The following is a 23,350-nucleotide window of genomic DNA, read 5'->3' as shown; positions in this document are numbered from 1 at the left end:
TCTTTTCCAACCTAAATGACTCTATGATTCTAAATATGCTACTAGCTACACTGTTCCGGACAAGCAGCATGAGCCTGTAAAGGAGGACTAATAGCACCCCACTCCATGGAGGAGCAGCAAGACTTTGTTACTTTTTGTGTAAATCTCTGGAACACACCCAAGGAAGAAGTGGTATCCCTGCAGTCTGTTCACTTGTCACTTGAATGTGAAAGAGACAAGGCACAGAGCAGAGGGCAAAAAGAGAACTATTCCTCCTTCTAGGTAAAATCTGAGCTAATATGGTCATCCCCTCAACCTCACATCTGATTTTCATTAATCGTGCTTCAAAGGCAAATGATTGAAAAACTTCAAACTATCATAATCTGACTCCTGGATGTAGTGATACCAGCTATAGCTGTGTCTCCTGACTATTCACATACATTTTATAATATAAATACATATTATATCTCTCTCTCTCTCCGTACACAGAGATGCAGATACACATCTATGCCACACTCAACAAACAATTTAAGAATTAAGGAAAACCGTTTTCATTTTAAGATAAGAACTTCGGGCTTATTATAATGCTGTAAAATAAAATCTGCTAGCACAAGCCACAAAAAAAGAAAAAAAGAAAAAGTGATTCACTGGGGAAGTTCCATGATGTGCGGGACAATGGGTCTTAAATCAAAGGCATACATTATCATGACTAAGCTGACAGATCTGCACTGCAATGCAGAAAGCCAAGCAATATTCCAACATCTGCACCGTGCACAGATAGGCAGTTAGACACAGTTTCCCAAAATGAAGAAAGGACTCCCTGAGCTCTTACCTGTTACCTGTGCAACAACTGCTTGGGAAATTCTCCGATTGGCTAGGAAGGCTTTGATTTCCTCCTTTATCACACTGCTGTCCCTCCTATCAAAACAAAAAACAAAAGAACACACAAAAAAACGGACAGACCAAAGTGCACTTTGAAGATGCAAAATGGCTTTATTTCCTTTATTTAGGGGACAAGGAGTGGGGAAGGCAGGCATTAAAATAGTCAAAGTGCCTCACTGGTGGACACTTCTTTTAACAAGTGTCACGTTTGATCAAAGTACCCTAGCAGGAGAATGGATGACTCATGTCCTATATAATTCATATTAGGTGCAGCACTGCCATATGGAATGTACAAAGTTTCATTACACAGGGATGAATAAATCTCTCATACCAGCATAAAAACCTCAGTCATAAAAATGAGGCACAAAAATAAAAAATAAAGGATAGCAGGGTCTGCATGGTTAGCTACACAAATGAATATACATATGCAAGCCTCCTCCAACCTTTCAAGGAAAAGACCCAAAGAAGAAAAGATTTTGCAACCTCTATCCCCCCCACCCCTACCTCCTTAGTCCACAGCTTGCACTGAATGAACAAGTGCCAGTTATTTAAAGCCTTTGTATGATTTTTACAAGGTGTGCAAAGATAGTTCATAAGGGACCAAAACTGTGCTAAAAAGAAAATAATTTGGAGGTTGCACAGGGACTGTGATATGCAGCAAATTTCAACTGCAGTAAACACATACTTTTCCCTCCTCTTCTTCCCTCCCTTCCTGAGAAGGGCAGACAATTAAAACCCAACTTTATTAGGCTTTATCATTTGGTAATTTCCCTTCCCCTTCTCCCCTCCTGCCCCAGCAGCATTCAAGGCAGATTCAAGCTTGCAAATGTAAATGCAAAATAAATGCTATGTTGTGGGTTCATTTTTATTTCTGTACCCAACACTCATCTTCCATATGCCTGCAAATAAAAAGTAGTTTCAGTTTAAATAAGCACTAAAAGCACTACCTGAGACTTATTGCATAGGAACCCAGAACTCAAAGGAACGATTAAACTTCAGCAATGGGAACTCCAGCAAACTGCTATACTCACCACCTTCCTGCATTACTCCATTATCCTGCAGCCAACAGTAAATGAGGTTGATCAACTTTTTCTTACTGCTCATCTCTAATCCTCTCCCCCAAAAGCCACACCTTTACCCTAAATCTCCAAACTACTGCAAACATATTTTCATCCTGGAGCTTATGGACCCTAGTTCTCTCATAGGTACTTCATTAATGTTGCAAATTTGGGGGAAAAAAAAGACATTCCAACATTATGACCAACATTGTTTTGAGACGTTTGGCGTTTCCTCTTACTTCTTTTTGCTATCAAGCCCACTGACTCTTGACTTTCATCCTCAGTGGTATAATCCCCTCTTTTCATCTTTGCCATAATGCTGAAAAGGAAGCTGCTAAAAGTAAAGGAAGGTCAGTCTGGAAAAAAACCCACCACAACTGGCTCTTACTGAAGACTTCTGCTTCTTCTTTATTTGTGTTTTCCTATGCCAATCTGCACACTGTGCAAATCTTAGAGAGTCAGCCCTTGCCACAAACTATAAACAGATAACATACATGCTCTGCAGATCCCAGTGGAAAGCATTACCCAAGCAGATTCCCTACTCCTCCTATATATGGAAGGAAATACAACTGGTATGAAGTAGTGGAGGAGGAGCCATGTGAATTGACACTCAGTCAGAAGTCTTCTGAGTAAGAGTAGGGCGGAAAATTAGTGTACTAACATCAATTTCAAGTTTTGGTACAGCATGGGAAAAAATATTTCGACAGTAAAACAGACTGTGGGATACCCACACACAGCCAGAGGTTGACTACACAAGACTAAGAGGCAGGTGAGAGGTACTCAGATAGTGACCATTAGGGAACTAGCAGGGGATCAGCTGTCTAAAGCAGTTCCCGCTTTCTTGATAATACTTATCGCTACTATAGCAGTCCTCCAACATGCAGATTTCTTCTGAGGGACTTCTCACTCTGACTTTCCAAACTTTTTACAAAGACTTCTACTAACCTCATCAGTTCCTCCACTTTGTCATCAATGTCCAAGTCCTCTTCAGAAGCTTCAAAACTGTACGACCTTTGAGCCAAGCTGTTTGCAAGTGGGTAGCGGGTAGGTGACATCTTCCCGTTGAATGCAGACAACCTCTCGTTACTCTCCCTCCCATTCTGATTAGTAGTGCAAGGCTGTGGGGAGGTGTCGTAACTGTTGCTTGGTGATGGGGACATCCCAGAATGCTGGGTCTGTGTTGAAGCTGTGGCTGTAGAGGAAGATGCTGGGACATTGTTGGTACTGTTGCTGTAGGAACCACCTCCGTAGCTAGACCTTCTTCCAAATTTGTCACTATGCTCTTGATCAAGACGATCCAAGGTTTCCAGCGCGTGGAGAATTTCATGTCTGGTCATTCCTGTACGTCTCAGGCGCTGAAGCAGGTCTATCTGCTCTATGGTAAATCTTGGTTCGTCTGTGTAGTGAGACATGGTTTCCAGCAGACTAAAAACAAGGTAAAATATAAAAGCAAATACTTCAGTTCAATAGGTCTCTGTGGTACATGGAAAGTACCTTACCTGCAGTGAAGATCAGTTCTGGTCCAAAACTTTAAGTCACACGCATGACAGAGCTGACAGCCCAACAGTCCACCTCCAAACAAACTCAGCAGGCAACGTCCCACGAATGCTAGTCTCACGATGTAGCAAAAAGGTTTATTTTCTTTGAAGTAGTCAAATAGCACTTCTCTCTTCTACTAGCATTCCCTACACCTTCTATAATAAACCTGCAGTTAGTACCCTTTTGCTTTTGATAAAGCGCTGCTATAGAGAGACAGTGGTTGCTCAGTAATTAAGGCTGCAACTTGATTTCAGACAAATTTTTGCCCATTGTAAGTATCCATGAGACAGAAGTCCCAGATTCCAAAACTGTTAGGTCAAGGCCAGACGTTGAGTTTTTCTGGAGAAGTTTTAACCAGTTATGACATGAGATTTATGAATCTCAACTCTTTCAAATCTTAAATACAAAGAGTTGCCCTAACTTTTTGTTGCTACCTTGAAAAAAAGAAGATAAAAACACACCTAGCGGAAATTCTAGTGGCCTGTAGGACCAAAGTTGATTTGTCTGAAGTCCCATTTCTGAAGTTAGTAACTTTTGAACCTGGAATGTTGTCACAGATCGCCTGCCCTAACAAGGAAAGTGCAGCACATCCAATTACTACTGAGCTTTCATTTAAAGAAATAAGTCTACAGCCTTTTCCCCTCCAAAGGCAGGCTTCTCATGTAACTCAATCATCATGGTGGCTCATCAAAAGCATTTTCAAGTCCTAAACTTCCCAAGGTGCCAGAACAATGAACACGTATTTGCTGCAAAGACCAGAAATGGAACTGAAAAATCACAATATGCTCCCTTAATCTCTTTTCCTTCCTAAGTCTCCTCACTACAGATCCAAATAGCATACAAATGACGAGATCACCTCCTTCAGAACTCAAGATCTTGAGAAGAAGGGATGGCAGATGGAGGGCAGACAGAACTTGGCAAAAAGATCAAGGCATTTTCCATCCTTCTTGTGAATCTTCTTATGAGTCAAGGGTTTATTACAATTCCTGCATGAGAGCAGGGTGAAGAGATCACTCAGACTCCAGGAGACATGACAGAGCTAAAGTACAATCCCTACAAGTGAGAGCAGGCAAACAGCAGCCTCAGGAAAGTCAAGTAAGAGTTCCAAGGACCCTATGAAAACCAAAAGAGGGATGATGGATGTCATAATTATGCTAGACCTTCCAGAGACAGGGCTGCCTACTTCTCTCCACAAATTTTGAAGATCACTCCTCATTTCCATTTCTGCATTGGCACAGAGAAATCCCCAACAGGAGCCACAGAGTGACAAAACTTTTTCAATTGCTGCATTTAGTCTTTTTTTCAAATACATGAAACACAGTGAAGTAAACCAAGCCCACAGGTTTTGGGGGTGCAGCAAGGGAATCTCTTCAGAGGAGTAACATCTCACAACACAGACCTGACTAAGCAACGGGAACAGGTCTGTCCTTGAGTCAGAGGGTATATATACTAGCAAACTAAATAGCGCCCAGGAAGAGGCACCGCGGCATCTACACACCATCATCTGCAGCATTATTAAATCATTGTAACTGCCTTTGGCACAGTTTTGGTCCAGCACAACCAGCGCACTCCTGACCAATCTGCAGGCTTTTTTCAAGATTCTGCACGGAGCAGAAACCACAAACACTCTGGCTGGATCCAGCCACTCAGTATCAAGGCTAAGAACCTCTGGTAGTATGGATGTGGCCAAGTGGCCTTGGGGCTGAAGAACAGCACAGAGAACTGGCTTGCTTAGTACAGCTGTAGCTAGAGTGTAGCTGTACAGACACGGTGCTACAAAGCCAGGATGCATGAATCCACAAAAATGGCATTTGCAGCCTGAAAAATACAGAAATAAGAAGTAGCTCTTATCTTTGGCTTCATCAAGCAACTATTGAGCCCTTTTCATTGTTTCAACAGTGTGCAGGTGGGAGGAGGAAGCAGGACAATGCAAGGGGATGACTCCTATCCAAGAAAATGACTATGTGAGAAGACAGACTGACTACAGCCATATAAGTGCTTCAGTCCAACAGGAATGTGCTGTCCTTTGGACAATTGATTACTGAAAACGTACAAGCCATTTTAAATTTTAGAAGACAAGCACCCAGATTATTCTACTAAAAGGAGGGCACAGCAGCCAATGCAGCAGTAGACTGGCAACTGACTGGAATTGTAACAACTAAAATTTGGAAGTTGCATCTCAGACTGAGACATTCAGAGCTTGACAAGGAGCATTTGGAAACAGACATTGTGTTCTAGGTTTGGCCTCTGTGTTGGGGGAGGCAGGGCTGCTCAGTCCTTTTCTCCAAGCTTTGTGGAAAGAAAAGTGTCACACTGACTTACTGACTCACATCACAAACTGCTGTACACCCTGAAAGCCCCCCATGTCAGATCCGAATAGCATGGTTTTAAAGTAGAAAATTGCTTCTTAAACATCTGGCCTTGAGATGGTTTTCACTAGATATGCCAGCTTGCCTTTCCTTAGAGATAAACCCATTTTTGGCATTCCTTACCTGTATTTCTAATGTCACCATTTGCTGGATCATTTATCTGTCAACACCAAGTTTCATGTGCTCAAGTACTTTGTTGGAGAATTTAATGAACCAGAACCTCCATCCAGAATTACCTCTACTCAAATTCCTACTTTACCGACTCTTCAACATTTAATACTAAAACATACTTTAGATTACCTAGTTTAATCTCCCATTTGTCACAGACCTAGAAACCCAAAACTTTTGATCTTCTAGCCTCGTGAACTGAAAAACGCGCATCTGACAAAAGCATGACTTTCCAGATGGTTTCAAAAATGTCAAGCAACACAGAACTTATCATTTCCTGCAGCAGTTTGTGGCCATGGCCAGTGATTTCCTTTAAAATTTGGGTGTGATTCCTAATTCCTCTAAAATGTCAGGGCTGAGCTGCTAGATCTGGGTTCTCAGGCCAAATTATCTCCTCTAGTGAATTACACATAATCCTTTAGTGAATCCTAAGTATCCTTTGCTGAATTACTAGTGAATTACACATAATGAACTGCAGTGTTCTCAAGATGCAAAAGAAATGGTCAAGCTTCTGTCGTACATGGCTCCATGTGGGAAAGTGCTCTGGCCTCCAATGTGTCCCACTTTGATGCAGCAGGGACCCGCTGTGCATATGCAGTAATTTCAGTCGCACAGGGATGCAAGGACTGCTGAACAAGGCCGTCCTCTGTCGTAAGAATAAGATATTTGATGACTTCAACTTGTGTTCTACCGAGTCCTGTTACATCTGTGGGCTGCAGAAAGTAATCTAAGAGTAGCAAACCTACTGTCAAATTAAGTCCATTATACTATGTTTAACACCATCACTGGAAAAAAGTTGGCAATTTAAAAAAAAAAAACAACCCAAAACCAAAATCCATGATCTGTCTGTCTGTCCATCGAAAATATTCTCCTAGCCCTCCAACCCTTTTAGACAACTTCTGTATAATTTTTCAATGCTTAAGAAGGTAAGAACACCAAAATCAGATACAGTATCTCACTGCTGGTCTCACTAATGTCATATACAGATCTAAAACCTGCCTTGCTTTTGCTTACATACACAGCATATATTGCATCTGACATACTTCTTTATTGGCCTTCTTGATTTTGAACTCCTATTCACATTTTCATGTGCTTTTCTACAAAACCATGAGATCTAGAAACAATGCTTCTGAGTGAGTTTTATGTATGGAAAACAACTGCAAGAACAGGGAATTTTCCATTAAATACCCTAAACAAATATTGCAAAATGTGGTATTATTGAACATGTTCCAACATTGCCAACTATCTACTGCTTTTTAATGAATAACTACAGTAACATTATTTAGAACTGTTATTCTAGCAGGGCTTCAGTTATTTTCCCTTTTTAAAATATTTTAATAAACTTACCCTGTTTAAAGATCAATTTACAAAGTGGTTAAGTAAATCAGCCATTTTAGAATCATCATAATTTCATTCACCTCATTAATTAATGGATATTCTCCACTACTTCATCCCCCCATATTGCTGTAAGAGCCTCTTATCCTCCAGAACTCCTCTGGCTAGCTATAATTCCATTTGCTTCCCCCCTCTTTTTCCTTGTGAAATACAATCAACTGCAAAAGTAATAAGAAGTAAAATAAGATATGGGAAGCTGAATGGTTGGGGGTGTGCAGGAGAAAATAAAGCTAGCAAATACTTTTCCTGAGAACAAAGACTGTGGATCAACTGCTTTGTTGTAGTCAAAACTTTGGCAAACTTTGCTGCCAGTGTAGCAAAATATCCTCAACACTAGCAGATCTTAGTTTATAATCACATGCTTTATCTCCTGATCAGTTAGCAAAACTCTCACCAGTTACAATGGGCTGTCAAATTTCCTTGGGGAGACGTCAGAAAAAGAAAGCCAACCAAGGCAGAATTGCCATGCATTTTTCCCCCTGAAATTCTGAAAGCAAGACCTCTGCAAAGCACTAATTAAGCTCAAAACTAACATTGACCAATTTTTAAACAACTGAATCTGGCCCTTAAAATGAATCAAGTTTATTTAGATCCTGACAGAAAAAAAAGGTAGCTTAAAGTATCAAACATATTTACATTTCTTACATTAAGGTGGCAGTCACACCCCAAGTGAGATGGACCGATTCCATGTACTGTCTCTTGGTATCTATAAAGCATTAAAATTTCATGCTTATCTTTCGTGGCTCATCCAAAAGGAACCTGAGGTACCTGAGTATCAGATTGAAGGGAGAACCATAAGGAGCTAAATAAAAAAGAACTTATTTTCCCTCCCAAATGGACAGATATAAAATACCCAGCAGGTCTCAACCAGCCAGATGCAGCATCTTTTCATCTGAACACCACTTTCTGGAGTGAAGGCTGTTTAGGGGCATAACTGCTCTCAATACCATTGCTTTTCCTTGTCATACCACCAAGACTTATTTATTTAGCCTCTTTTTTATTGAATTTCACCCTTTAGATATGGGTCTCCCTCCCCACTTTGAAAGTACTGATCTTGAGTGGGGGTACGTGGCCATGGGTATTCCTGATAGAGAGGTGTTCTCTTCCCTTATTTTCCTGCATCTCATAGAGAAAAGTAAGGAAAACACAGCAAGGTTTTCTCACTTACTATCATGACGCAGGCCCACACAGATACAAGAATCATTTACCTGACACTAACTTTCTAGATGATGGAACACAGCAGAATAATCCCATAAAAACAGCTATGAGCTAAGCCCATGTCCAATTGAACTTGCAGAAGTTCAAAGCAATTCAATTACCCATTTGGGAATAAGGCCAGAAACCAGCCTTAACACCTCTAACACTTGAGAAAATGGCTCTGGACTCTTTAATGATCACAAGAAATAATTTTTTCCACTCTTCTACCCACTGTACATGAGTAGGAAGTACTCTAGCATCACTGAAAAGCTCCTCTTCTGCAGAGGTCCTTCTCCAAATTTCCATTAAAATTCACTTCTTTATCTAATAAGCTCTGCAAAGCTCAAGACTTACAAAACCAGTTGCGCTTTTTGATATAAGACCTCTATTTGATAAAATCTGCATAATATTGATGTGGGCTAGAGCCAAAGTGTTCAGAACAGGATCCTAGGTCTGGTAATTGGTTTAAGAATGATTCTGATAAAGTCACATCAACTGTGGCGAACAGGATAGCGAGAGATGCCAACTTCTACCCTTCATTGACATATGGCATATACTGCCGGGCCAGGTTAGGACCCTAACAGCACTACACTGTCCCATTAATGGTATCTCCAGAATTTGTAATCTTATCTTTTATAGCACCATCATTTACTGCAACATAACACGCACTTTCTTGGTGTCATTGAATGTCTTCCTTTAAATGGAAGAGCAAAATCACAAAGTTGTGGCTTTTCAGCTGAAGTAGGTTATCCCAAAGTATATAGCAAAAAGAATACCTTCTACAAGTAGTTAACTAAACAAGTGTTTCAACTATCACAGTCTTTCTCACAGCTTGAACTCCTTAGCCTGCCAGGTTTTTTCCTGTGTGTACGTGCATATAGTACTAGTGAGAACTCCTATCTGAGCAACTGTGGAGATGGATGTCCTCCAGCTATTAAAAACACAGCAGAGAGAGCGGCTGTGCTGGCTTTGCATGCCCAGTCCCCAGACCATGCACCAGTGTAAGGATCCTTGTTCGGTATGACCGGGCTGCTACGTTTCCTTTCTACGTGAGGTCTCTGGTCTAGACAGCAAGAAAAAATGGGTATTAAGGATGGCATTGCTATTTCCAAAGGCAATATAATTTGCTTATCAACCAGCCTGATGCTTGACAACCTAATTCACATGAACTACCGCTCCGGATGCTTTCTATCAGAACCAGTGACTACAAAGAAACTCTACTTCCAGCTGCTCAGTCCGTTAATTTTTTAACCGTGCTTTGTATTATGCAAGCTTGTTTCTCTTTCCATACATTTTTATGAGATCCAAGGACCCAAGCTAAGTTTCATTCACTCCTCCTTCCTTTTCTGTATCTCACCCACCGTTACCCATCCCAAAGGAAGCAGCCGGTTCTTACAAGATGCTCAAGAGAGGGACTTCCATTTTGAGCTATAGCTGTTCCACAAACAGAACGTTTGACATATATCACAAACTAAAGAGTGCACACCATGCACACACGTTCAGTGGCAAACACTGTGACCCATCAAGTGCAGTTCTAAGGCACTGTTGGAACAAAATTGGGATGTTTAGGGCATAACACTATCTAGTTTTCTGAAATTCAAGCTTTGGCCTTTTCTGTTCTTACTGAACAAATGCATCTCCTTTTATTCACAGCCAATTTAAATATATCAGAAACGCCCAAAGCTTTCCACCATATTAAGCAAAGCTGCCTTCAAAACAGTAGTTGATGCTATGAATTCTGGGGCGTAACAGAGGATTAAGGATCTGACTCATCTGAGCCAACACTTATGCTCATCAGTTGCAACTCCAGTATTTTCAGTGGAGTTGTACCGGTTTTCAAGAGAGAAAAAAAATCAAGCCTTAAGTGCTCATCATGTCAACGAACACAGAGCCATCCTTATCCATACGTTAGCATAATTATCTCCTGCAGTTGCATCTCTTAGTTCTGATTTTCAAAGAGGACTCTACTCCCATTCATCCTGATTCACAAACAAAATGTAATGCTTGTAATGACTGCTCTCATCCCAGAGAAACGAAAGCCTTACATTGCAGCAAGGAGTGAAATCAGACTACAAGCTGATCTATCGAGGTTAAACGTCACCAGTTCTGTTTATGAATGCAAAACACTGTCTTATGAATGCAGAACACTGCCATACGCTTTCGATCAAAATGGTGACAATTAATAAGAGCAGCCTGAAACTTCTGAAAATAAATCCAACGTAATCAAATACTCACCGCTACACAAATTATAGAAGGCAAGCTGAGAGCAGAATATCAACATATCATTTCTTCAGGAGGCTTCAAGTTTCTCAGCTAGTTAAAGAGCCCCAAACCCAGATTCACTACTTCTACATAAGCTGTTTTTCCACTCAGTCTTTGAAATTCTTCACTGCTGATAAAGTATTTTTTACTGGATGCTGACACACTGGCAGCAAGTGAACCCTAGCAGTTTTGCCACTGATTCCACTTGGGTGAGTAACTTACTCTGCTTTATAGTATCCGCTTTACCTCTTTGGGAAAGAGAGAGAGAGAACTTGAGATCGATCTTACAAGGCAAAAATATAATATAAATGCCAATTATTATCATAATCCAAGTCTTACAAAGGGACTGACCTCTGACTAAGCACAGGGCTGGGAGCCAGATACTTCTGAATTCTACTCAAGGCACAGACTGATTCACACTGACACCTTATCTGTCTAACCCTAACCTTCCCTACTTCTAAAATCTGGGTTTCCTACTATTGTTGCAATTCTACAGCAACAAGGCAGGAATTCAAACTTTGAGGCTGGATTCAAGGGCAGAAGGAGGGGTCAGAAGGACTAACAAACAGAGAGAAAAAGCTATAGTGGCAGCTGAGTGCTGAACTAGGGCCCAAAGCCCAAACCCGTGCCAAGAGCAAAGGAGGAGCTCTTGGATTTGGGAACCGAAGACTAGACTTTGGATATGTAAGCTCTGTAACAGAATCAGGGCAGGACTTGTGCACTTTTGTTACACAGCTAAGCAAATCTCACCAACACACCGAAATAAGTGTCTTTAACCCACATAAACAGAGTCATCGTGCCAATAAAACTGAGACATGGCCCAACCTAGACACCAGACTGGCAAGTCACGTATTTTCAGCTGTCAAGATTACAAGGATAGGTATACTGTTGTCTTCTGCCTCTTACAGTTCACTTCAGAATTTGACCAATCCTTTATTAAAATCCAGACAGAATCTCAGAATTCTTCTCTATTAATTCTGCTAGCTGGAGTACCTAAATACTTGAAACACATCTGTCTATAGAATATCCCTGTGGGGCAGGGAAGTAAAACTATGCTAATTTTTGATACCAAGAGCTCACAGAAACGGGCTAGCCTTCAGACAAATCAAAATGACTTGCTCAAAGTCACACAAGCATTCTGCAAGAAGGCAGACCAAGTACCTGGCCAAACTTTGAGTGTTTTCTCACCACACATACAGCCATCCTACAGAGTCCGTCTACAGCATCAGATATGACAAGGTGTAGGACAAGCTTCCAGGAATGCCATCACCAGGATTTCTACCACCTCAATTCCACACGTAAAAAAAAAGAGACATTCTGAAGTATTCCAGGCACCTTCATTCTCCCTCAGGACCTATCACCAGCAGAAACAATCAACACACTCTCTTAAAGAGAAATTTTTTACTTCAGAAAACTAAAATCCAAACCCAACAAATAACTGAAATTTACCTATCCCTGATTTTGTGCTTAACTACAAAGCAAATTTTTTTCTGCTAGAAAACAGTTTGCAAGTGTAGTTTTACTGGCACAGTCTTAGTGAAGACAGAGATTATACTTGGAGAACAACTCAGGAATAGGTAACAGTGGCTTCCTGAAGAACCTAAATCACAATGGCAAAAACATGGGTTTTGGCCACAGTTACATCCATATTAGAGTTTTATTTTATTTAAAAGCATTTCAAAAAGAAACACACATCCTAATTAATGCTCTTAAAACAACAAACATCTCTTTGTGTAGCCCAGACCTGAACTAGGGAAATTTCCTCTTGCATGACATACAGAAGACCCAGTCTATATTCTCAGGGCAAGTCCAAATCTTTGTGTGTCCTGCTCGGAGCAGGAGGAGAACACCTACAGATACAAGTCCTGAGGTTGCAGGTGCATGAGAGAGGGTGAACGGACCTACGACCTGCTCTTCTGCCCTTCTGCATAGCTCCAGGACTTGGTGGAAATCTCCACAGACCAGTTCAGTTCACTAACCCAGCAGGAAAATCTATCAATCAACAAACCAACCCACCCATAGCCAGTTTCTGCCTGGGTTATCAAGCTGAATTAGGTTAGAGAAGGCTCTGATGATTGCTGTTACCAACTCAACAGATGGGGACAAACCAATTTGGCCAAAAGCAGAAGTAGGCATAAGAGGCACACATGAAACAAGATTTCTTTTAGGTTCCTTTCAGAGTGGCTTAGCTGCCTGTGAAATCATGAATTAACTCCTCTGGTTTATCTTAAAGTAAAACTAAGGGCTCAGACAAGACATTGTTTCAGTTAAGGAAGCTTAAAATGCCAACTGAACATTCCTTCAGCCACCAACTACTTACACGATACCTTGTCACTGAAGACAAAAAGAGCAAATTAGCTGAGTCCTCTTTCACCCAGGTTTAATTAACGTGTTTTGTGTCACATTTCAAGGAAGCTGGATAGTTAACACAGCTCAGCCATGTGGTGACTTTCTAAGCCACTGTAACTTCACCATCTGTTCTTCAATGCGTGCTGACTTTGGTTATCATTCACATACTTGTTCCTTTCTTTCTGTTGTTTTTCCTAAATGATGACAAGGCTTCAATCTAGTTCTTTTTCATCTGCATTACTCATACTTACTTTCTTTCCGCTCAGCAGGCTTTTACTCACTCCCAAGACAGCTCTGTCATTGTTGGCAGTTAGATTCAGAAGCACCAGCCTAATAATTCAGGTAAACTTTTAAGTGATGATGTTGAAACTGTCTAGTTCTATCAGAAATCGTATTTTGAGAGATAGTTTGAAACATGCAACAGAAATACTGATGGTCCTATCTCACTATTAACACATATTAATTAATCAATACCACCAAGAGCCTGTGAAGTACAAGTAATTACTCCCATTATATTTATGGAGAACCCAACAGAGATATACTTGCATTGACTACAGAGGGCCTTAGTTTCAGATAAATGACTAATTCTTGTGAGACCAAAATCAAGAGTCTTGTGTTCACACCATGCCTCAAATTCCTCTCAAGTACTGACTCTCATCCAACTGTGGATAAAAATTAGGTAGGTGAAATGGTAACTGCAGCCAGCTGACTACTTTGCTCTGCTGAGAGAGGATGCTGCCCCATGGTAGGAGTAACCAAACTACTCTCTAACCATGGTAGTTTTAAGACTGTTCAATTTTAATCTTATTCAGTATTTAAAACTTTTTTTTTTTTTAAGACTCTGTTTTCTTCTTTCTCCTTCTGAAACCACGATGCCCACCTATCCTTTTTAAAAGATATCTATGGTTTAATCTGGAAACTTTATACCTGAATGGGTCATCTTGGCCCATTTCATCTAATTTAATACTCTCTAATCCCCTCCAAGTAGGTCCACCCCAGCTTTCACTCAGTCAAAAATTATTCACCTATACTTATATTGCTTTCTCAATGACCATATTAACTGCACATATACTGGACTAAATTGAAAAAGCTGCTACTTCTCTGATGGAGGGTGGCAGCTGATTAACAAGGCACATCAATGTGCAACAACGATTCCAGAAAGCAACAGAACAACATGATATCCAACTAAAACTGCACAGGGGCAGAGCATAACTGAAATCTAGCTAAAGCACAGGAAATTAAAACTATATAATTCAAAGTTTGGAAACTTGTGTTAAAAGTCTGATTCAAAGTTAAAGCTGACAGACTGTCCTTGTGCTCACACAAAGCACAGAGGAGCTCTAAGATCACTCTGCAAACTCTGAATTACCAGTATAATAAAGATGCACAGGGCAGCATGGCCTTACCTCCAGACTTCTTTCCTGCTGTGAACTAGATCTTTACAATTTCAAGTGGTGATTTTAATACTGAAATCCAACATATTTTCAGCTACAAGAAAGAAGAGGAGGTGGCTCAGGTGACTGGCAATCAAGTAGGAAACCACTAGTTTTGAATAGAAGACTAGGCCACCAGCAATAGAAAATAACTAATTAATGGTTGTATCAAGAAGTCTTTTTGAAATACATTGGTACTCCAGTTTCCAAAACGAAATCCCTGGCAGTCGTTACTTTTTGCTGTGACTCCCTCTACAGAAGTCTGTGACTGCACTGCCACTTGCACTATGAATGTCCACGTGCTAGATGAATAATCTTCATCCTTGAAATAATCCATCTGGGAAAATTTGACAGCATTCACAGCAGCCCAGTTTCTTGCTACCTATTCTGCAGACAGGATTTCTCTTTCCAACTCAGTCTGACAGAAGGTACAATCAGATGTCAAGAGGTCAAAGTATCTCAAGAGTCTGACTGCCAGTGGACAAGCATTTGGTCATGCCTATAAAAGAGGTATGGGGAACAGTGATAGAGAACTGGCCAGGGAGAGATACGGATGACAGCACAGTACAGGTCAAGCCTTTCCTTTCAGCCTGACAAGCTTCAAACTTTGAATACATTTGCTTATTTATTGAACAAACAGCATGGATACCAATTACATCAAAGATTCATGACAGAAGTCATTTAAAAGAACAAACTAATAGGCTCAAATTCAAGGATGAGATTCAGACAAATTCAGTTCGTACTGGGATTCAAGATACAGCAGTGGTTGCTTAGACCAACACATCCAATTCCAATCTTAGGTTAGGTGCCCTAGGTATTCTGCCTTTGCTATATACTACTATATTAATGGTGTACTCATCCCCTTTCACCAAGTCTGTAGTGGTGCTAAACTCTCTTGCACAGCTCTGGTATCCCTCTAGTACATTAAGTAGATGTATGGAGATCTCTCTTTTAACACTACCTTTTCTCTGATCAAGGCTGAGTTTCTAAGAACTGCATGATTTTCCTTCTCTTCAAGTGACAGAAAAGTAGTAGAAATAACATATCAGCCAGACCAAAGGAGGAATTAAATGCTACTGTTCCCTGGTTTAAATGTCTAGGAAATACCAAACCAGTGGAACTCTCCAATTTGGCCAGCTGCTGATAATCATTGTAACCATTTCTCTGCAATTTTTAGACAAATTAACAGAAAAAAAGCCCACCAAACAACTCTTAATTTTTGTGGGTTTTTTTAGATTGTACTTACACTACTGGAAAAGTTCTGAGCATACTTTACATGGGGATGGGACGTTATAAAGCCTCTTGAGGGTCTTCAGTGTTATTCACCATTCTGTAAGACACAATTAAAATATACAAAAACGTTAGAGATTTCTGTGAAAGGGAAATACATTCTGACTTCTTGTTATCTGGTATACAATTATACAACCAGCTTACAGAGGGCAACCTTATGGCAGTTTCAGCAGGCAGTAGCACCAAATCACTTCTCGTTAAACAAAAAACCAAACAAGGACAGGCCCCTTAAGGATCCTTCTCAATCACCCAATCCATCGCTCTGCTGAAAGGCAGTAGAATGTATACCAATCACTATATATAACCATGGTTAAGAAAAATGCTCCCTGGAACCACTGAATTTTCTTATATAATCTTTCAATCTTTATTTTTTAAATGGATTGTTAAAGCTTCACCCTCTTTCTTGCCCTTCCCTTCAGCGGGGGCTTTGACGTGGTTTGCAATGGACCCATAGTCTTAAAGTCTGGTAAATAATCTTTTACATCCAAACAGCCTATGAATTATAACGACTCAAGTTATAAATGGATACTTTACAGATCTAAAGAAGGCCAACCAGTTGAGTATTCTGAGCTTGTGCACGCCCATAGGTTAAAAACTGGCAATGTTCAATCACATTACTGTGGATAATCTGTAACTAATTCAGACCCATATATAATCACAGACATATACGTAAATGCACATGGTAGATTCCTAAGGAGAAAGCTGATGTCTGGTAGTGTAATCAGTCCAGCGACAAAAATTTAAATTACAATTGATTTCTTTTGGCCACAAGTAAATTAATCTATGCAATCATTTAGCCTTATGACAGTTACCTACCCTTTTAACTCACAAAAGCTATTAAAAGGATTATTTGGCTAACATCCGCAAAGAACTTAGAAGACAAGGTACTATGTTCTGAAAAGGAATGACCTAATAGAATTTGCTTTAGCTATCACTGCTGATGTCTTTCTCCACAAACTAACATAGACTGAAAGTGCTTCAAAAGTCAAACTATTAACCAATGGGAAAGAGAAAGGCAGGCTATTATATCCAGGCAGATGCAGAAAGAACTAGAGAGAATATTTACACTTCAGGCTATGGGCGTATGTAAGCTGGAATAGAAAACAAGTGGGTAGAGTAGCACAGGGATTTGCATGGGATGATTTACTCTGCTCCATAAAGAGATGTCTGTAATACTAGCAACTGAGCCTTGTGGATGGACACATCTTCGCTCTTCTCAGTGGTTAAGAGTGGTCCAGATGCTACAGCATGACTCTTCCTCTATCACACCTGCTATAGGCTTTGCGGACGAACCGCACCTATTCCAGACGGAGTCCACTGGGCATACACAGACTATACCATTGTTTATGTGGCTTTTTTCTTTTTTTCCTTTGTGAAAAAGCTTCGGAACTCTCAGGGCAAAAGGCTGGCCTGAATGAGCTTTTCCAGAAGTAGCAGCAGTCAGCTTCTGGCCACCAACTTTCCCATGGGTTTTAAGCCTGCCCCCACGTGACTGCTCCCACCCAGATGTGGCAAAGGAAAGCGCTGGGTGGTTTTGGGAAGGGAGCTGCTGAGAGCTGGCTGCTGCCATTTCCAAAACAATTCATTTGCCCCACATCTAGGTCTCAAGTTGCCTTCTTCCTCTCCAGGAAAGGAGGTTGCCAAGAGCAAGGTCACAGACAAGATGAGTGGTCCCAGCAGACTGTCACAGGTCATGTACTGTGGCCTGGGAAAGAAACCGGTGACACCGAAGTACTGAAGGATGGAAAAGACAAACACACAGGTCCCTCGCAGTCAGCCACCCCAAACCTTTTAAAGATAGTTCTACACCAAAACACTTCTCTCTTAAATCTCTTAAACTGCATTTAAAAGATATTCCCTGAAGCAGTCACAAAAAATATGAGATCATGTTGTTGACTTATTGCCAAATTTTGAGTTTAATAGAGAGAGCTGTTTTGTTTTCCAAAGAGGAACAAATTAGACTTAAATATATATAAACTTTCTGAAGGTCAGAGAGGCTAATGATAGAGAACTGGATTCCTCAGAGAAAGATTTGCTTCCAGGGTGAGGAGTGTGGAAGAAGCAAAGAACAAAACCCACAAAGGAAAGAAAAGATCACCTTCCATCATCATGAAATGCAGTATTAAAACTGGAACACAAGGAGATGAGACAGAGAGCCAAAGAAAAGGCTGCAGTAACTCAGGTGTGAGATGACAAAGGCAGGACAATGATATTAGTGATACTAATGGAAGAGAAAAAAAATGGTACAGACCTCAGATGTTATAAATGAAGAATCACTAGGATCTAGATGAAATTTGGGATGTGAACAGAGGAGGAAGAAGGAACTTTTCTAAGAGACTCCGGATCTGTGAGCGCAGACAGGGGATGATAGCGTTTCGGCAGAAATAAAGAGGAGAGAGTTCATGAGAAAATAAGATAAATTCTCCATTTTTGCTATGTTAAAGGTTGAGGCGGCAGTATTACAGTCTGAATGCAATCGCAAACTGTCACAGACAGAGCCAAGAGGTAAGGCAGGTCAGGGAATCCTCAGGTCTGCCTTGGTAGCTGGACTTGTGAAAGCAAATGCAGTTACACAGAAAGAAGAGGAAGCTAGTGCTTCCTACGTCCGATGCCAGAACAGAACGGCTGCTATTGAAAAGGGTTACAAATAGTCTTTGACTCAATTTTGGTCTAAAGTTCAGTGGCACAGAAATACCTTCCCTGCCCCCATACACATGTAAAGGTTGCTTAAATGTTTTTGTAATTTAAGGGCACATCAGATGGGAAACAAGCAACCCCTCGCCTATAATTTTAGACAAAAAAAATTCAACCTAAAACAACGTAACTTCTGTCACCAACAAATCACGATTCTGAAATCATGAATCAATATCCCTTTTTACCTCAGTCTCCTTTTAGCATAAACCGAAGCACAAAACCAGGTTTGATCTCAGCAGCAAAGGCAGGTGTCACCACTATCTATAGTTGATATGCAAGTAAGAACTCACAAACCTTTGCCCTTTTCGCATTATTCATTAAATAAATTATCTGCTAACATAGGGAAAACACTACCAGCTCCCCTTCCTATTTCTGGTACAGACAATAAAAAAATTTCAATATTAATATGGAAATCATGGCCACAGTTGTAGAATCAGAGGTAATGAACAATCCTGTCCCCAGCTTAAGTTGCTATAAAGGCAGCTTAAATTTACAATGGATGAGTCTTCATGGCAATCTGTTTTTCAGATATTAAAAATCTCATTTTCTCGGTGCCAAGGACAAGTGGAAGTGTGAAGCACTGGAGTATCAACTCTGCATTTGTCTCACTTGACATGAAATCATTCTCATTTTAGTTCAGATTTTTAATACATTTTTGGGATCCACTTCAGTTTTCTTCATTTCTCACTGTATGCAATTAAATGTTTTGAAGTATAGTTCACCCTGATCCACAACAGCCTGCAGAAGCAAGGAGGAAGTCACTTGGTAAAGATGAGGTTGGTATCAATTATTTGGAAGAGAAAGAAATTCTCCCTTTTAATTTCTGAGTGAGTCTCATAGTAAGAAAAATAATGCCATTACTTTGTATTTCACCAATACCTTCCTTGGTAAGTTCTTAAAAAGGGCTTTACAAATAACAAATTAAAAGCTTTTATCCTTGGGACAGAGAAACATCACCATTTTGTCAAAACTAAAACACGAGCAGAGGGGCTTAAGGATAGTACACAGGATAGTATCAGTGGTTGAACATGGTATCTGCTGAGGACATAGGCCCCACTACTACAACAGGACTATTACCATACCAGCTATTGAAATGCAGAAGAACCAAGTTTCAGCTTGCTGATAAAGCTGGTGCATTGGATAGTGAAGAAATTCAGCCCTGAGAATGAAGTTCTACCACTGCTGAATTTGTAATAAAGGCAGATTCCCCACCCCACACATAATTAAAAACCAATCCTCTCCTAGAAGTCACAGAAAATTTCAAAATTTAAGTCTTTTACTCAATGTACAGCTTAAGGTCTGTAGGAATCATCAGGTCTTCTGGCTGGACTCTGTGTGCATGTGTGTGCATGTGTCTATAAACATGGGCTGTTATATTTCACCCACTTCACCTTCTCTACACTGAGGCCAGCGTAAAGTAAAACAAACCTGCTACCTGGCTTAACTTAAGTCCAGAAGATATCTTGCCTCAAAAACAGCAAGAGACCAAGGATGCATCCATTCTAGTTCATTCCAGTGGTTAATTACCCTCTCCATTACAAATTTGTACTTGATTTCTACTTTGAATGTGTCTGGCTTCAGATTCCAGACAGTAACTCCTGTTAAGCTTTCCTTTGGCAGCTTGGAGTCCTTTATTCTTGGGAGATGTTCAGACAAGGCTGTTGTTTACCCAGTGCTTTTAAAACTCCAGGTACGGCGTTTGTATCAAAACTTAAAGATAAATTCATCTGGCTGCATGCACAGAAGTAGGACTAGTGTCCAAAATACTAAAGCTAATCTAGGACTCTCTAGCCCATTTTCCCAAAATAGGCCTATTAGGGAAAGAAAAAAAAAAAGCTCCGCCATATGACTTGAGGATGTGTTACACTTGTGCCCTGGAAAGCAAGGTTAAGAACCTTCTCTACGAACTGCCACCTCCTGAGCACACACTGTGGCTTGGCAACATGCAGCATCCAGTTTCGTGCAGTCATTATACCACAACGCAAAGAGAAGAGTACTTAAGTCTCCAGGCTCCAAGTTATTTAAATATCACTACTTTAAGTTAGTACATCGATCTGTACCTTGAGCATGGTCTTGTGCAGACCCTCAAGAAGGTGTGCAACAAGATCTCATCAAGAACCGTTGCTAAACAAGCAACACAGTCATTGCATTTGCTGGAGCTTCTGGGTTACCTTGAACAGATGTTTGCAAGGAGCATGTTGGCTCAGTTGCAAGGTAACAAGGCATGAATTGCTATGGCAGAGATCTTATCTTAAGGGACAGGTTGTGACCTTCTAATCACAGAATCACAGAACAGTTGAGGTTGGAAGGGTCCTCTGGATGTCCTTTTGTCCACGACCCTGCTCAAGCAGGGCCACCCAGAGCCAGTTGCCCAAGACCATGTCCAGATGGCTTTTGAGTATCTCCAAGGTTTGAGACTCCACCACTTCTCTGGGCAACCTGGGCCAGTGAATCAAAAGGAGCAAGAGAGCATACCTTTTACAAACACAAAAATTCTTGAAGAAACTGCTCAGAAGTTACCTCCAAGCAATGCTGTTTTCAGTCTTATTGTGACTGTGTTGGTTTACCAAACCCTTTACAGTACAACCCAGGAGAAAGCCATATTTTGGAATTATGGTGAGGGAATACAGTAGCATCCCGCCAAGCTTACAGCACAAAATTTTTGATGGGATCCCCTTCTTCCTCAGAACTCTTTACCTGAAGGGAAACCATCGAAAGAAGCCTTTTCCCCTTCAGAAGTGACACACCTCAATTTTATAGTAAAGCTACAGCTGGTAACTTAAAAAAGCAAGCAAGTAAATCATTGTTTCCACAACATACCCTGCAGTAGATCTCCACAGAACAATTAGCCAAGGATTGCAGGTCAAATTGTTTCTCTCTCCTTTTCCCTCTCCAACCCCGCACAAAAGAAAACTCCTTACCCAAGTTTAGTGGAATTGCCTAGAGTGCAAGCCAAAAGCCAGGCTCCATTTTGAAGCAGACTAGCAACAGATCCTCTCTACAGAAAGACTGAGGTCAGAAAATCATGAAGTTTCCCAAACTTAGCCAAGGCTTCCAGAAAGGCAGAAAAGTTCACCTGTATTTCACTGGAAAGGACCCCGAGTTACTCCAGAAGTCCCAGAGATACACAAAAGGCAATGCAGTCCCAGTAAAAAGGGCATAATTTAGTATTGCTTTGTCCTTAACAGCAGCTGGAAAATGAAATGCTGTCATCAATATACATCTGCAGACACATTTCAGCAGAGAACCCTGGGTTGTATTTTCATTATTGCTTACAAACGAGCTTCCAGCCTTAATGTACCAAGCACCTGTGCTGTTGTACCTCCTGAATTTCAGTATGTTGTCCCCTTCAATCACATCTAAAAACTTGCCTGGAACCAAAGGCCTGACTTGAATTAGCTTTTCTGGCTAAAATTGCAAGTGCATCTCAACAGCAGAAGACCGACAGCAAGGCACACAACTCATGGCTAATAGCGATAGCTAATGGCTGCTACAAAGATACTTCTTTAATGATCAAATAGGTCATCTTAATCCACTTAGATCAGTTTGAGCACTGAAACGGATGAAGAAGAGTGAGATGGTCACTCACACGTGAGAGAGAATTTAAGGAGATGGTGACTCTCATTTGAGTGGTTCAGTTCAAAACGTTTGATGCTGCATTGCAACATTGCAGAAGCTGTCACAAAATCAGCAAGTGCGTGTCAGAAGAGGCAAGAGCAGAGAGCTGAAGGAGCAGTCCAATGCCTGCTAACTCCTACAGAGCGACAATGGGCAAGACATACCCTAAAGTAGAATGAAGATCTAAAGCACTTACATGCCAACAGTAGGGATTATATCTTGAACTCTGTGGATATGTACACCGTAAGGCATATACGTTCATCTGGACAAAACTGCAGATGGGAGATTGCCAAGTCCTTGAGTCTAAGCCTGGGCCAAACACACAATAAATGTGAGGCTCATTCAAAAAAGATCCCAATTAACACTAATTACCTTGACAGTTTTCTGCTAGGAGTACAGTGACACAGTAGCACTGGATACGCCAACTGAAATGAGATTCTGTATTGCCAAGCACGATGCGTACATACTGCGAGTATACCTCCACTGCAGAACATTGTTAGATGTAAGCATCTCTGCTTACTCAGTCTATTCAGGCAGGCTCACGTGCAGTCCATACCTGTGTAGTTATGACTGTAACAATGCTGCAGTTAAATTTCTCACCAACTGGAACTGCTCAAATGAATTACTGTGCAGTATGCTGTGGAAGAACTTGACCTCCTGAAGTGCCCCAGGTTTGCCATCTCTCTAGTCTAGCTAGCAGCAAGTATCGGTTTTGGCAGAGAGGAATTACTTACCCTGTTTGACTGCAATTTGGGTGCAACAGGATGCAGACCAAGCCCATTATGCCCAACAGTGCGTGTAAGGAACAAGAAAGAAACTATTGCTATCGTGGCTTCCAGGTATCAGTGGGGAGCTCACTCATGTTGGAGAACAATCTGACAGAGTTGACCTGCACACCACACATGGCAAGAGGTACCCAATTGAAGGAAAACTAGCAGCAGAAGCACAGCATCCTGCAGGTCTGAGATGGTCAGCAGTGCCTTCAAAACATCCATCCGGTACATAAAACTTTGATAAACTAATCCCAGCCTACTAGTAACAGGACATACAAAGATTAGAAAACATACTAGCTTTTCCAATGTCTAGAGGACAACTAACCAAGGCTACTAGAAACAGG

The 23,350-nt window shown here is 40.9% G+C and overlaps 1 protein-coding gene across 13 annotated transcripts in view; it reads right to left on the bottom strand.

Annotated features, from left to right (window-relative positions):
• HMBOX1 (homeobox containing 1) overlaps positions 1-23,350 on the bottom strand; it is a 126,150-nt gene that overhangs the window by 62,004 nt on the left and 40,796 nt on the right. For all 13 annotated transcript variants that reach the window (XM_052809288.1, XM_052809292.1, XM_052809294.1 and 10 more), the window contains exons 2-4: positions 15,878-15,961; positions 2,865-3,344; positions 812-897 (exon numbers count right to left, since the gene is read on the bottom strand). In XM_052809288.1, coding sequence (XP_052665248.1) covers positions 812-897; positions 2,865-3,344; positions 15,878-15,900 — 589 coding nt within the window. In that variant the 5' untranslated portion in view covers positions 15,901-15,961. The remainder of the gene's footprint in view (positions 1-811; positions 898-2,864; positions 3,345-15,877; positions 15,962-23,350) is intronic.

This window comes from Harpia harpyja, chromosome 15 (assembly GCF_026419915.1).
Source record: "Harpia harpyja isolate bHarHar1 chromosome 15, bHarHar1 primary haplotype, whole genome shotgun sequence".
Lineage (NCBI taxonomy): Eukaryota > Metazoa > Chordata > Aves > Accipitriformes > Accipitridae > Harpia > Harpia harpyja.
Note: the sequence above shows the minus strand (reverse complement) of the source record. Positions and strands in the feature narration are given on the sequence as shown.